Genomic DNA, 13,359 nt, shown 5'->3' with positions numbered 1-13,359 from the left:
GGTCTGCAGTTCACATTACTGTGTGTTTTACTGTGTTGCAGTAGAGACACTTTGGGGTATCTGCCCACCTCCCGAGACCCCAACAGACATCGGGGGTTCTTGACAACCATTTCACATCATAATCCTACCCCACTTCCAGCCGCAGCTAATGGAACAGAGATGCATACCCTGTTTGACCCAAAGTGGGCCGAATTTTTTCTCTTAGAAACTCAGAACCAGGGGGCAGCCCAGGTGGCTCAGCAGGTTAGCTCTCCCTTCAGTCCAGGGCCTGATGCTGGAGACCCAGGATCGAGTCCCACATCGGGCTCCCTGCATGGAGCCTGCTTCTCCCTCTCTGACTGTGTCTCTGCCTCTCTCTCTGTGGGTGTCTCATGAATAAATAAATAAAATCTTTAAAAAAAAAAAAAAAAGAAAGAAAGAAAGAAACTCAGAACCAGGCACAAGAGTTTCATTTCCAGCTGGGCTCTTTGCTGGAACTGGAAGGCACAGACTCGGGAGATGCAGAGCAGCCACCTTCCATCCGTCATGCGGACGGAGAGAGGAGATGCTAGTCTGCAGGGAGAGACGAATGCAGCAGATCGGAGCGGGAGGAGGCAGAGAGAGCCTCCTGATTCCGGTGGCCCTGAGAGGCCCAGCTGCCTTCCGATGCACGTGGTAGCCCCACATCCATCAGACGGACGCCCCTGTTTGCTCCAGCTGGCTGGAGCTGGTTTCTGTAACTTGCAGTTTGGAACATTGACTGATGCTGTTGAATGAAATCCGGGCCCGGGTGGAAGAGCACAAATTCACGTTTTTCAGTAGGTGGGTTCTCTCTCCCCCCAGAAGTAGGTAACTGGCACTTTGAAGACAGGAGGTAGGAAGAAGAGGGAGGTGGACCTCTTGTCCCGATATTAAGAGGTCTAGATGTCTAGCGACGCCCTGAGAGGCCTAGAAGGTCTGGTCTAGGCCTCACCCTCCCAGGAGACCCAGAAGGAAGGAAAGAACCCGAGCAAAACCGCCTTTGCTTCTTTTTTTTTTTTTTTTTTTTTTATGATAGAGAGAGAGAGAGAGAGAGAGGCAGAGACACAGGCAGAGGGAGAAGCAGGCTCCATGCACCGGGAGCCCGACGTGGGACTCGATCCCGGGTCTCCAGGATCGCGCCCTGGGCCAAAGGCAGGCGCCAAACCGCTGCGCCACCCAGGGATCCCCCACCTTTGCTTCTTATGGATGAACTTGGTATGTTGTCTTCTTTGTGCTTGTTGTAGCTGAACATGGACAAGAGAAATGGATGCGGGTCGGGCTGTCCTGGATTCACATCCAAGCTCAATCTCTTACTCGGCACATTACTCAACCTCTCGGAGACTCAATTGCTTTAATCATAAAATCGGAATAATATGTCTCTCCCAGAGTTGTGTTGAAGTCCCTAGGGGAGTCCAGTGGCCCAAGCTTTGTACCACTTGAGAAATAAGACCAACGAAGGTCCGTAGGAACAGAATGGCATCTTTGTTATTGGCGCAGGCTACAGGGACCAAGTCTACAAACGTGTGAGTCAAAATGGGCCAAATACATCCCTATTCCCAAGGAGACCCTTCACACCAGGTGAGTGTGAGTCTGCAGAGTGTACGCACTGCCCAGGTCGCGGCCCCCCACTGCTGCCGTGAGAGGAGACGCCCTGAGAACTTGTACAGGAGCCCACACAACTGGAAAACATGGGCAGATGGCTGCGGCCCACCCAGCAGGTCACCGTGGGCAGCAGACAGGGGGGCGCAAGAGCCCACCAGCGAGGGAGAAATCCAGGGGCCAGGAGTGGAGGAACGGTTTCCCCTCCCCAGCCCCCAACTGCCAGTTGTGAGGACTGAGGGAACTAATCCTGGCAAGCGGCATCACGTCCCGTGGGAATATACCCAAATCAGTCAGCGCTTCTCTTCAGCAAGAGAGAGACATAACTGACAGGTTAGGACACCACAGACAAGTTCTGCCCACAACTGTAGCTCGAGGGCGGTCTGTCTCAGGGAGATGCAGCATGGCATGTGTGCACCTGTAGCTCTTGCCGATCCATCCACCGTGCCTCGGACACGATGTAAGGATCTCTATGTGCTGCCCATGACTGCGGGAGGCATGGTTTCCAGGTTAGGAACAACGCTGCTAGAAACTTCCTCCTGTGTGCCTCTAGATGTGCATGCATATACACATCTGTACATCTATGGGACTTGTGGTCAGAGGGCTCCGTGTGCATTCCACCGTAGTAGATACAGGTTTGCAATATGGCAGTCCCACTTCTGGGAGGTCTGGACATGCATGTGAGACAGGGGTGATGCAAAGGGGCTGAGGGAGGATCATCTGAGGGGAACAGAGGCAGAGCCACAGGCCTACCAGCCCTCCCCTGCCTTGCAGAACCAACTCCAGGATTCGGGGGTGGGGTCAGATTTTTTTGAGGAAAACACTTCCCCATGTGTATTGAGCTGGCTAGGGTTTGTAGAAGAAAGGAAGATGGGAGCATGAGTGCAGAGAAGGTGCCTGTAGATGTAGATTTGGAGTTGTCCCCATAAAGGCCCGACTGGCCTGAATGCAAGCTCCCTGAGAGCCACTTCCCCCCTATGTCTTCACCCCCACACCTCCCAACACCATGGCTGTGCCGGCCACATGAGAAGAGCCCCGTCCACTCTTGCTGAAAGAATGGATAGATTTCTGATGAGGTGACTGAGGGGAGGGTGGCCTCAGTCAGTAGGGCACACAACTCTTCATCTCAGGGCCGTGAGTTGGGCATGGAGCCTACTTAAAAAAAAAAAAAAAAAAAAAAAAAAAAAAAAAAGGAATTATGTATTGCCTTCCCCGGTAGAATTTCTCTTTATAAGAGAAAAAAAGAGTTAAAGGTGGATTTCCGGAGAACTGTGTGGCAGGCAGAAGGAGAATCAGTCCCAGAGGGGCTGACAAGGAACAGCTTAGAGGGAAAGGAAGCAGATCAGAAGAGGGTGGCCACAGAAATCAAAACAGGTCCCAAAGAATGGATTTTCAACAACACCAAACAGGAAGCCTTCCAAAAGGAGTTTCTTAACCCAGGCTGGATCACCTTGGAAGAAGCTGCCTCAAGGAAACACGAAGATGTACGTCAGGTGAACATATGTACGGTGTGTATGTTACGACAACACGCGTGCACAGTGCACATCCTATCATGTGAACAACAGGAAACAAGTGGCCTGTTGGCTTAGTACAGTGACAAGAACAGTTGGGTTAGCACATTGGGAGCTTCGCTCATTCTTCCTACATTCCGAGGAAGATGGGCATCATTTATCGTCAGAATGAAATCAGTAGAAACCACCTGGTAGAGATCAAAGGGAAAAGAGAAAGATGTCGAGAACCAACTGTCTGCTTGGGACTTTGTAAATAACTTCCCTCTGGGGACATCTGGGTGGCTCAGCGGTCGAGCGCCTGCCTTCAGCCCAGGGTGTGATCCTGGAGACCCGGGATCGAGTCCCGCATCGGGCTCCCTGCATGGAGCCTGCTTCTCCCTCTGCCTGTGTCTCTGCCCACCCCCTCTGTCTCTTGTGAATAAATAAATAAAATCTGTTAAAAAAAAAAAGAAAAACACTTCCCTTTGTGCTCAAGACAATCTGGTTAGGAGGCAGTTCCCACCCCTATCCTACAAATAGGAAAAGTCACACAGGTTAAGGGACGGGTTTGAAAGCACGCAGATGGCTGAGCTGGGGCCTGCTGCAGGCCTGGCTCCCCTGGAGCCCGCGTGGCTTCCCCACATCACGCCTCCAACCCCGGCAAAGAAGTGTACTCTCCTACCAGAGCAGCTGACAGTGCTTTATACACTTCTCAGTGATAGGGATTTTTTTTTTTTGAAGGCTTAATTTAATTTTGTTATTATTATGACTTTTTTTTATTTGGAAATGGTCTAAAACTCCCAAGAAATTGCAGAAACAGTACAGAGAAATCTCGCGTATCTGGTACACGGCTTTCCCTGATAATAATCTCTTCTATAATCACTGTATTTTGTCAAAACCAGGAAGTCAATGTTGGTACAACACTAACTCAAAGCTTTTCTTTTCTTCTTTTCTTTTTAAGATTTTACTTATTAATTTGATAGAGAGGGACGGAGAGAGAGCACAAGCAGGGGCCGGGTAGGGACAGAGGGAGAAGCAGACCCTCCACTGAGCAGGGAGCCAATCCTAGGACCCTGGGATCATGACCTGAGCCGAAAGCAGATGCTTAACTAACTGAGCCACCCAGGTGCCCCTAACTCATTTTTCTTTTCTTTTCTTTTCTTTTCTTTTTTTTTTTGCATTTTTAAAACTTTTATTTAAATTCATTTAACTAACATATAATATACTATTGGTTTCAGAGGTAGGGGTCAGTGAGTCATCAGTCAAATGTAATACTCAGTGCTCATTACATCACGTGCCCTCCTAAATGTCCATCACCCAGTTACACCATCCCCTACCCCATCCCTCCAACAACCCTATTTGTTTTCGATGATTAAGAGTCTCTTATTATTTGTCTCCCCCTCTGATTTCATCTTGTTTTACTTTTTCCTCTCTTCCCCATGATCCTCTACTTTGTTTCTTAAATTCCACACGCCTAACTCATTTTTCAACATCCGCAGTGAGGATTTAAGCCGGACAATTCTCTGTGGTGGTGTGCGGCCCTGTGATTGTAGGATGTCCGGCAGCACAGCCAGTAGCACCCTGCGCCCCAATTGTGACCACCAGAAATTTTCCAGACTCAGTGATAGTTTTTAAAGTACCAAACTGCTTCACATTCTTTATTCAAAATACAATTTTGGTGTTCAGCACTTCTTCTTTTTTTTTTTTTTTTTTAGATGTTAACACATATAGAAAAATAACCACAGCAAACAAAGTTTTTTTTAAGTCCTCAGAATTTAAAAAAGACATTTTCAAACCACAAAAATATAACTAGCCTTTAAAAAAAAAATCAGGGAGAAAGATGAAGGCTGCGTTTTGACTACAATTCTCTATTTAGATAAACACTAACAAAAATCACATTCACAGAAATCTGTTACTCATCGCAAACATCCCACTGGGCACATTTCTCAAGCAAATCTTAAGACAGAAATTGATGAGGTTATTTTCTCTCGCGTTATCGGAAAGAACTGTAAAATTTCTGTGGAATCACATAAAAGTCTACTGTCTGAAATAGTGGCCCATTCTCGTACCTGCTGTCTGGCTAATAAAGGAGCATTTGGCCCCATCTGGTTTCGGCCAAGGAGGGCAGACCCTGTGCCAATAAAAGTTGATCATTTTTGCTCCAGCTCTGAGACCCACCCCCCGCCCCCAGACAGGGCAGGAACCTCCCAACTTCCCTCCTTCGGGGAGCCGGAGCCCTCCCTGGGCAGTGTCCCTGGCCCCATGGGTAGGGGGCGGCCTGGGCCAACACGCAGAAGGCCAACTCCATCCCCACTCACAGAGGGAGGAGCCACTGCACATCAGTCTCCTGCCCAAATCCCAGGCCTCTGCTATCACATAATCGATCCCTTACCACAGGCATCTGCATTGCCTCGGACTCTTCGGACTACAGAGAATGTTGCTGAATCCTTTTAGAACCCCTGGGCTGTAACATAGTGACCTGGAGAGTGAAGCCTGCGTCTGTGAGATCTTCTGAACCGCCTGGAAGGGGCAGAGTCAAAAGCCAAGGCTCGCAGTGGCCAGCAGCACGCTTCTGCTCGGGCCAGAGGCTGCGGGGCCTGCAGGAGGACAACGGTGGCCCAGGCCTGAGGCCCAAGGTGGGAGCGTCATCCCCTCCGACCTCCTCACGGCTCCAGGCGGTGGTCGGTGGTCGGTAGTGCCGGGCAGCGCAGCCCTCACCCCCAGAACTCAAGGCTCGTACAACCCCATTTTGAAGCTGTTGTTTCCTCTGCCAGAAAAGTAGTCTCCCTGGGCATGTTGACTGATGCGTAAATTCATTTTTAATGACTCGATGGTAAATCGCAAAGTCCAAAATAACAGAGGATCTAGGAACAGAAGCAAACTCTAACTCAGATTTGAAGAAATGGGGGGACAAAGGGATTGAGTCTCACAAACCTTTCTAAATATGTATTGTTATTTAGGTATTTGCAAAAGAACATGTTGTGTAGTTCATTGTTAAGCCTTCATTTGCAATGTAACATCCACTTATGTTCACAATTATCTGTTCAATATCAATGTATAGGTATCTCTGGGACCTTCAAACTCAATTTGATTTATAGATTTATGATCCTAAAACAACAGACCTCACTAATCTTGGGGTCTGCACTTAATTTGAGTGGACACATCAGCTTTGGGGTTTTCTGGCTGAAAAATGTAATATCAATAGCACATGCCTGGGGCACCTGGTGGCTCAGTAGGTTAAGTGGCTACCTTTGGCTCAGGTCGTGATTTCGGGTCCTGGGATCGATCGAGCCCCACATCAGGCTCCCTGCTCAGCGGGGAGTCTGCGTCTCCCTCTGTCCCTCCCCCTCTGCTCATTCTCTCTTTCTCTCTCTCTCTCAAATAAATAAATAAAATCTTAAAACACACACACACACACACACACACACAAAACAACATGCCTCAAATCTGTGCATAAAATCACAATTGCTCTTTAACCCAACAGGAATATACAAATGGAAGGCTCTGGACTATTTAAAGTTGTTCTGAATATACACTCACATTTCTTTTTAAATAATGTAAAATTAGAAAAAAAAAAAACAAAACCCTAACTCTCTCCAGGAAACTGTAACCTGTTCCATTACACCAGAATAACCTCCTGAAAACAAGGATGTTTTTTACTCAGAGCTGTGGAGGAAGGAGCTGAAAGGACATGTGCTCCGGAGAGCACTGCAAGGTGGCCCCTCGAAAGACCTGGTTTCCCACGACCATAAACTCCTCATCCGTGGAGTGGATGCTCCCTCAGCACAACACACACACAGCTATTTGCTGGAAAAGCCATCTGTAGGATGTGCTCATGAATTTTTCAAAGTGGAGATGAAACGTTTCAAACTTAGTTCACCAAAAAAAAAAAAAACCACAAAAAAAAACCAAAAAAACAAAAAAAAAAACCTACCTGTTTTCCATGTTTATTCAATTCAGATTTTCAGGCACAATTTCCCATTCCAGGATACATGAAGATGCCATTGACTGTCCTCAGGAAATGACCTCGGGTAACAGTTTCAAAGGACCTGCCCAATACCAACCATGAGAATGGGATGAGTGACTAAAATCAGGAACTACAATACTAGTCTCATTTCTCTAAATGTCTGTACATGAGTCTAGAATATTTTTGCTTTACCGGAGATGTTTGTAGGTGTGTAGAGGTCCCGGCTGAACTGGCTCTGAACTCCTGCCTTAAACTATTCTATTAGATTCAATAGCAAAACTCAGCAGCACACCTTAAAAGTAAGCCCTTGATCTTTGCCATCTCCAAAACCGACATTCAGCTGGAATGTGACTCTGCTCTCCCCTGGCCAAAATTTGTCCACTCGGGGACGGCCAAGGTCAAAGGAGTAGACTCTACAAAACGCAGATACAAAGTCTACTCAAAAGATTCAAAATTAAGTGTAAATCCTAAGGAACCTAAAGTTGTTTAGGGCTCCAACACCCGGCCTCTGGAGGATTAGAGGACCACCCCGGGCTGCCTTCTGGTCATCTCCCCGACCAACTAAAGGGGGTCTGGGGGGGGGGGGCATGAAAACCCAGCAGATCACCAGGTGGAGCGTGTCTACTATGTAGGGACAAGAGCTCCCCTCTGTGGGCTGGTGTGCGGGGTGACCAGGACCCTGGCAGGGAGGCAGAGCCCGGCCACGGGGCTGAGCCACCTGCCCCCAGGCCTTTGCCCCCGCGTCTACACCAAGCACATCCCGGATCTCTGGAAGACCGGCCTGGCCCTGGCCTCACGGGGACTGGCTGTGCAAGGCTGGCCCGCCCACAGCTCCCTGCCCGCGGCCGATTCAATTCCCCCACGTCACGGGCTCCCTCTAAACTGCACACCTGTGCTCCATTGCGAGAATCAAAAATACACATTGGATTCAGTTCCACGACGCTACAAGAAAGGAAAGCATCCCATTTCCTCTGGGAGGCCGTTCCCTGCGCTCCTGACAGTGCGTGTGCCACACGCCCCGAGGAAACGCGCGGGAGTCGGGGTGCAAGGCCTCGCAGGGAGGCAAGCACGCCCGCTGTGCAAGGGGGATGCGGGGCCGGGGAACGAGGTGCAGGCCCCCCCACGGCTCCAGCGTGGACCAGGCAGGAGCACAGCGTCACCAGGGAAGGGCTCGGCCCGAAAGGCCCTAGGCACCTGCCCCAGAACTAACTGGTTCTGTCCCAGCTCAGGCCCCGGCCCAGAGGACAAGGGGCCGCCCCGATGCTGCAGGAAGCCCCCGTCCCTGCAGCAGGACGCTGGCCTCACCTCGGGCACGGGAGGGGGGAGCCCTGTTCCCCACAAACTGCCGCAGCGCAGCCTCTGCTTCTGGAGCTCCTCGGGAGGGGACCCACGTTTCATCCCACATTCCCCGGCCCGGGGCCCACGGACCCACCTGCCCGTGAGGAAGAAGCTGGAAGCTCCCGGTAGAGGTCAGCGGCGGTCGCTGAGCTGAGAACGGAGTTCGGGCCCCTGGAGCCGGGCCTGGTTGTCAGCTCTCACATTTCCACCAGAGTTGAGGTTAACAGCCCTGGAGGACAACAACAACACAACAACTGAATTTTGGAATTTTGTTTTGGGGCATGGGTGTGAACAAAACCTCGTTCCCTTCGGGAAATACTCTTAAATACTTCCCTAGTGTGGTCAGTATTGCTCCTTCCTCTGAAACTGCCTTTTCAGAAAATAAAACCTATTTTAACTTCCTTATGTTTCTTTACAAAACTTGTTCTCAGTCTGTGACAAAAATTTGGCTCTTTATAAAATAAAATTGACATTTAGAAGATTGCCTAGTACTTGCAAAGGCTATAACCGCGGGCAGACAAATCTCTTACAAAATTCTGAACCTTAGAAAAAGCTATTCTCCATGATTTGGGAGACAGCAATGCTAGATTTCCTTACCTAAAAGGCAGGTTGGACATTTGTTATATTATGAAATAAGTACTTTTAAGATCAGTTGCTTGAATTCCAAAATATACTTCTGAAAGTCATTATTTTTTTTTTTGAGGAATAGAAAATTTGCTCTTCACACCTCTTTAGAACCCATTTCTTATTTTATTCCAGATTTGAAGGACTACCATTTTAAAGAATGCCAGACAAGGGGATCTCTTTTTTGATCATGCTATCGGGCTCCTCATTTCATCCTTGTGTAATTTTAAATAATCCCAAACAATCTAAAATAATACATAATTATCATATGAATTGGCATTTCAAATTGTGCTATAGGCTGTGTACACTACCAATACTTATCAACTAAAATGTACTCCAAAACACATAAGAAAAAATATAAGATTTTTATCTGTGTTGTTATGTAATAATGCACTTTTTAAAAAAATGTTTTATTTATTTATTCATGAGAAACACAGAGAGGGGCAGAGATAAAGGCAGAGGGAGAAGCAGGCTCCCCGCAGGGAGCCTGATGCAGGACTCATCCCAGGACCCCAGGGTCCTGCCCTGAGCCAAAGGCAGACGCTCAACCACTGAGCCACCTAGATCCCCCGCAATAATGCACTTTTTAAAAAGAAATAGTATACCAAACCCAGGAAGGGACATTGCTTGGTTATGTTTGTAAGAGAAAAATGATGTAATTCTTATCATTGCTTATTTTTACTGTTATAAAGTTTTTTCATAAGTAGGTATGAATTGTTATTATTTCATAGATGTGACTGTTTTTTAGTCTGCTTTACTCTGATTGTAAGTTATAATTTATTGGCTTCTGATGGCTTCCCATGAATAATTATGTTAAAAATTTTTTTCCCAAGTTCAGTTACCTTTGGCAAACACTGCCATGGTCAAAAGGGAGGTCTCCAAAGCAGAGGCTAAACTAAATATTTCTATGGCTTAAGACATCTCATTTTGATGCATGGAAGTATCCGTCAGTTTTGGTAGCTTGATGTCAGTTCAGATGGATGCTATATTCCAGCTGTACTGATTTATCATTTATCTTAGATGAAAGATGACAAGTAGATTCTCCTCCCCTGTATAATAATAATTGTACATTTGGTGTCTTCGTGTTTATTCTGATCAAGATTACTGAAAGTAATAGAAACAGTATTACCTCTAAATAAGAGGTTAATTTCAAGTGGCAAACCTTACTAAAAAGTTTAGCTGCTTTATTAAGTGTAACTCTCAGCATATATGTTAAAAACACTTCTCTAGAGCAAGAGTTGGCAAGCTTTCCATAAAGGGCCATATAGTAAATATTTTAGCTTTTGCCATATGGTTTTTGTTGCATCTACTCAACTTTGCTCTTGCAGAGGAAGGCAGTCAGAGATTATATGTAAATGAATGTGCATGGCTGTGTTCCAATAAAACTTTATTTATGGACACTGAAATCTGAATTTCACACACTTCTCCTGTGTCACGAAACCGTATTCTTCCTTTGAATTTTTCCAAGTGTTTAAAAATGTAAAAATCATTTTTAGCTCTCGGGCCCTACGAGAACAGATTTCAGGCTGAATTAGGCCCATGGGCCGTAGAATGCCTACCCTGGTTCCTAAAAAGCAACAGTAGAAGCCATCCATCCTTAAACATTACCATGACACAGTGAACTGATTGTAGCAATCACGTGCCAGAAAATATGACAACCAAAGACAGACAAATTACCAAAGACTAAGCACGGCATGGTTGAAAATCGGGTCCTCTCTCAGGATGCTCACCAGCCCGGCTCATGCAGGGCCACATCATCTTGGCATCCAGGGCCATCGGCAGGTGAGTGAAGAAGCCCAGCCTGAGAGTAGCCATCTGGTTCTGAGCAGCATGCACCTGCTGGGCATGCCTCCTCCTGTCAGGTCACCACTACCTGCTGTGGCTCCGAGTCCAGACAGAAAAACACCTGTCCTCGCCCCACATCATCCAGCCCCTGAGAGCCCAACTTCTCTGACTGCTAAAGGCCCAGAGAAGTCTAGCAGCTATTATGTGCCCTGCCTGCACACAGGGGATGAGGGTCATGAGGGTCAGCGACCCTGCCGGGGACAGCAGGCCCACTAGTGTTGCAAGTCACCAAGCGCCTTCTGCAAAAGGCTTTAAAGAATGGGCCATCTGGGCCTCTCCGCATCAGAGAGGGAAGACCGAAAAAAGGAAACGTGGAAATACTGCTTAAGTCTCGTGAAAGGGCCAGCCTGATCCGCCGAGGGAGATCCCCTGACCAGCCAGACCTCCCGAACCGCGCAGGAGCTGCGGGACCAAGCACAGTGCGCACAGAGGGTGTGCAGGTGGCCTTTACTCTTTCAAGGACAGGCGTACAGAGGCCCACGGAAATCATGTCCGGGCTGTGCAAACACCCAGACCCCAGGTAAGGGACCGGGACAGCCCAGCCAGGCCCCCCCTCCACCCCGGAGCGGGGGAGGTTGAGGAGCAGGCCTTGCCGCGAAGGCTGGGGCGCCCGCCCTCGGCCCCGCGCGCGACGCCAGGATGCGCGTCCTTCCCGCAGCAAAGTGACGGCGCGTCCAGGGCTGGAGGCGAGTCCCGAGGTCGGCGGCCGCGCGCAGGGCCAGGACCTTCGTGCGGGAGGAGGCCCGGGCTCGGGGGCTCGGGGGCGTCTGGGCGCGCGGCCCCGGGGGCGCGGGCAGGTGCGGGGCTCAGGGCGCGTCCGGGGGGCGCCCGAAGCGCAGCGTGTAGTTGGCGCCCGCGTTGTTGTCCCAGTACTCGCCCTGGGCGCAGCGGAAGCGCACGGCGAAGTGCACGGCGGCGTCCCCGGCCTCGGGCTGCAGGCCGGGCGGCAGGCTCAGCGAGAAGTGGAAGCGCTCGGCGCCCGGCTCCGGCTCCGGCTCCGGCCCCGGCCCCGGCCCCGGCCCCGGCCCCGGCTCCCGCTCCGGCTCGGCGTCCCCGCGCGCCCCCGGCGCCGCCTCGGGCCGCCGCGGCTCCGCGGGCTCGGGCTGCAGCTCGGCCGGCACGTCGAGGAAGGAGCGCCACTCGGTGAAGGTGTAGCGCACCGCCACGGCCCGCGGCCCCGGGCAGCCCAGCACGCGGCCCGAGCCCGTCACCTCCGCGCCCCCGGCGGCCGAGCACTGCACGCGCTCCAGGCACACGCGCTGCCGCCGCAGGCGCTCGGCCGCCGCGCCCGGCCCCGGGAGCTGGAAGAGCGGCCGCAGGCGGGGGCGCGGCGCCGGGGCGCGGGCGCGCGGGGGGCGGCCGCCGAGGCGCAGCAGCACGGCGGGCGGCACCCGCGGCTCCTCGGCCTCGCTGAAGCGCCGCACGCTCGCCAGGCTCAGCCCCAGCGCGTCGGCGAACTGCACCCGCTTCGTGCACTTGGCGCAGCAGCCGCCCTCGGCGCCCGGGCCCGGCCGCGCCCCCCGCAGCAGCGCCGCCTGCAGGAGCCGGTCCGCGGGCACCGACGCCGGGCGCGGGCCGCCGCGGGCCTCCGGGGGCTCCTCCCGCTGCCGGGCCGCCGCGTCCTCCTCGGCGGGGGGCTCCATGCGGCCGTCGGGCCTCGGCGGGAGCGCGCGGGCCCGGCCCGGCCCCGGAGCCTCGGGTTTTAGCGGCGGCCGCCGGGCCCGGGCGGGGGGGGCGCGGACGCGGGGCCGGCTTCGCGGCTGAGCCTGCCCGCGGCGGGGGAGGGCCCGGGGCGGGGAGCGCGGACCGCGGGACCCCCGGCGGCGGGGCGGGCGGGCCTCCCTCCTCCTCCCGCCCGGTGCCGGTCCTGGTCCCGGTCCTGGTCCTTGCCCGGGGCCGGCGCGCGACTAGGGAAGCCCGCGGGAGGCGGAGCGCTCCCTCCCGCCTGCGCTCGCGGACCTCGGGGCGCCCGGGCCCCGACCTCGCCGCCGCGCGCTCCCCTGGGCGCCCTGGGGGCCGCGCCCCGAGCCGCCCGAGGCCATTAGCGCGGGCCCCGGGCGCACGGCCCCGCCCCGCCCCGGCCCCGGCCCCGCCCGCCGCGCTGGGGGCCCAGGCCCGGGACCCGCCCCGCGCGCCCTCCGCCCCCCGGGACCGGCCCCGCGCGCCCCGCCCCCGCCCTCGGGAGCGACGCCGCCCGCCCCTCCGTTCCCCGCCCCCCGGGACCGGCCCCGAGCGCCCCGCCCCTCCCCGGGACCGACCCCGCCCCCGGGACCGACCCCGCCCGCCCCGAGGGGCCCTAGCGCGCGGCGGCGGCTGCGGCGGCGGAGCTGCGGCCCGGCGAGGGGCGGGGGCGGGGGCGCGGCCCCGGGCGGCAGCGGGTCAGCGCCCCCGAGGGGCTGGGCCGTCCCGGGCCTCCGTGCTCCCGGAGGTGTGAGGCCGGCTCGGGGCTGCGCGCGCCCCCGTGCGGACCTGCCCGGGCAGAGCCAGGCTCCGGGG

General features: G+C 53.2%; 1 protein-coding gene across 1 annotated transcript; it reads right to left on the bottom strand.

The window, feature by feature from the left end:
• Window positions 1-4,714: 4,714 nt before the first annotated feature.
• On the bottom strand, window positions 4,715-12,506 carry PPP1R3G (protein phosphatase 1 regulatory subunit 3G). The gene is made up of 4 exons (XM_025446776.1): window positions 10,696-12,506; window positions 8,489-8,623; window positions 7,024-7,138; window positions 4,715-5,953 (listed from the first exon to the last, which is right to left on the bottom strand). Exon 1 carries the CDS (start codon window positions 12,504-12,506, stop codon window positions 11,670-11,672), a length of 837 nt encoding a protein of 278 aa, XP_025302561.1. The 3' UTR covers window positions 4,715-5,953; window positions 7,024-7,138; window positions 8,489-8,623; window positions 10,696-11,669.
• Window positions 12,507-13,359: the final 853 nt, after the last annotated feature.

The sequence above is a fragment of the Canis lupus genome, chromosome 35 (assembly GCF_003254725.2).
Source record: "Canis lupus dingo isolate Sandy chromosome 35, ASM325472v2, whole genome shotgun sequence".
Taxonomy (NCBI): domain Eukaryota; kingdom Metazoa; phylum Chordata; class Mammalia; order Carnivora; family Canidae; genus Canis; species Canis lupus.
The sequence above is the reverse complement of the archived record's forward strand: the minus strand, read 5'-3'. Positions and strand labels throughout refer to the sequence as shown.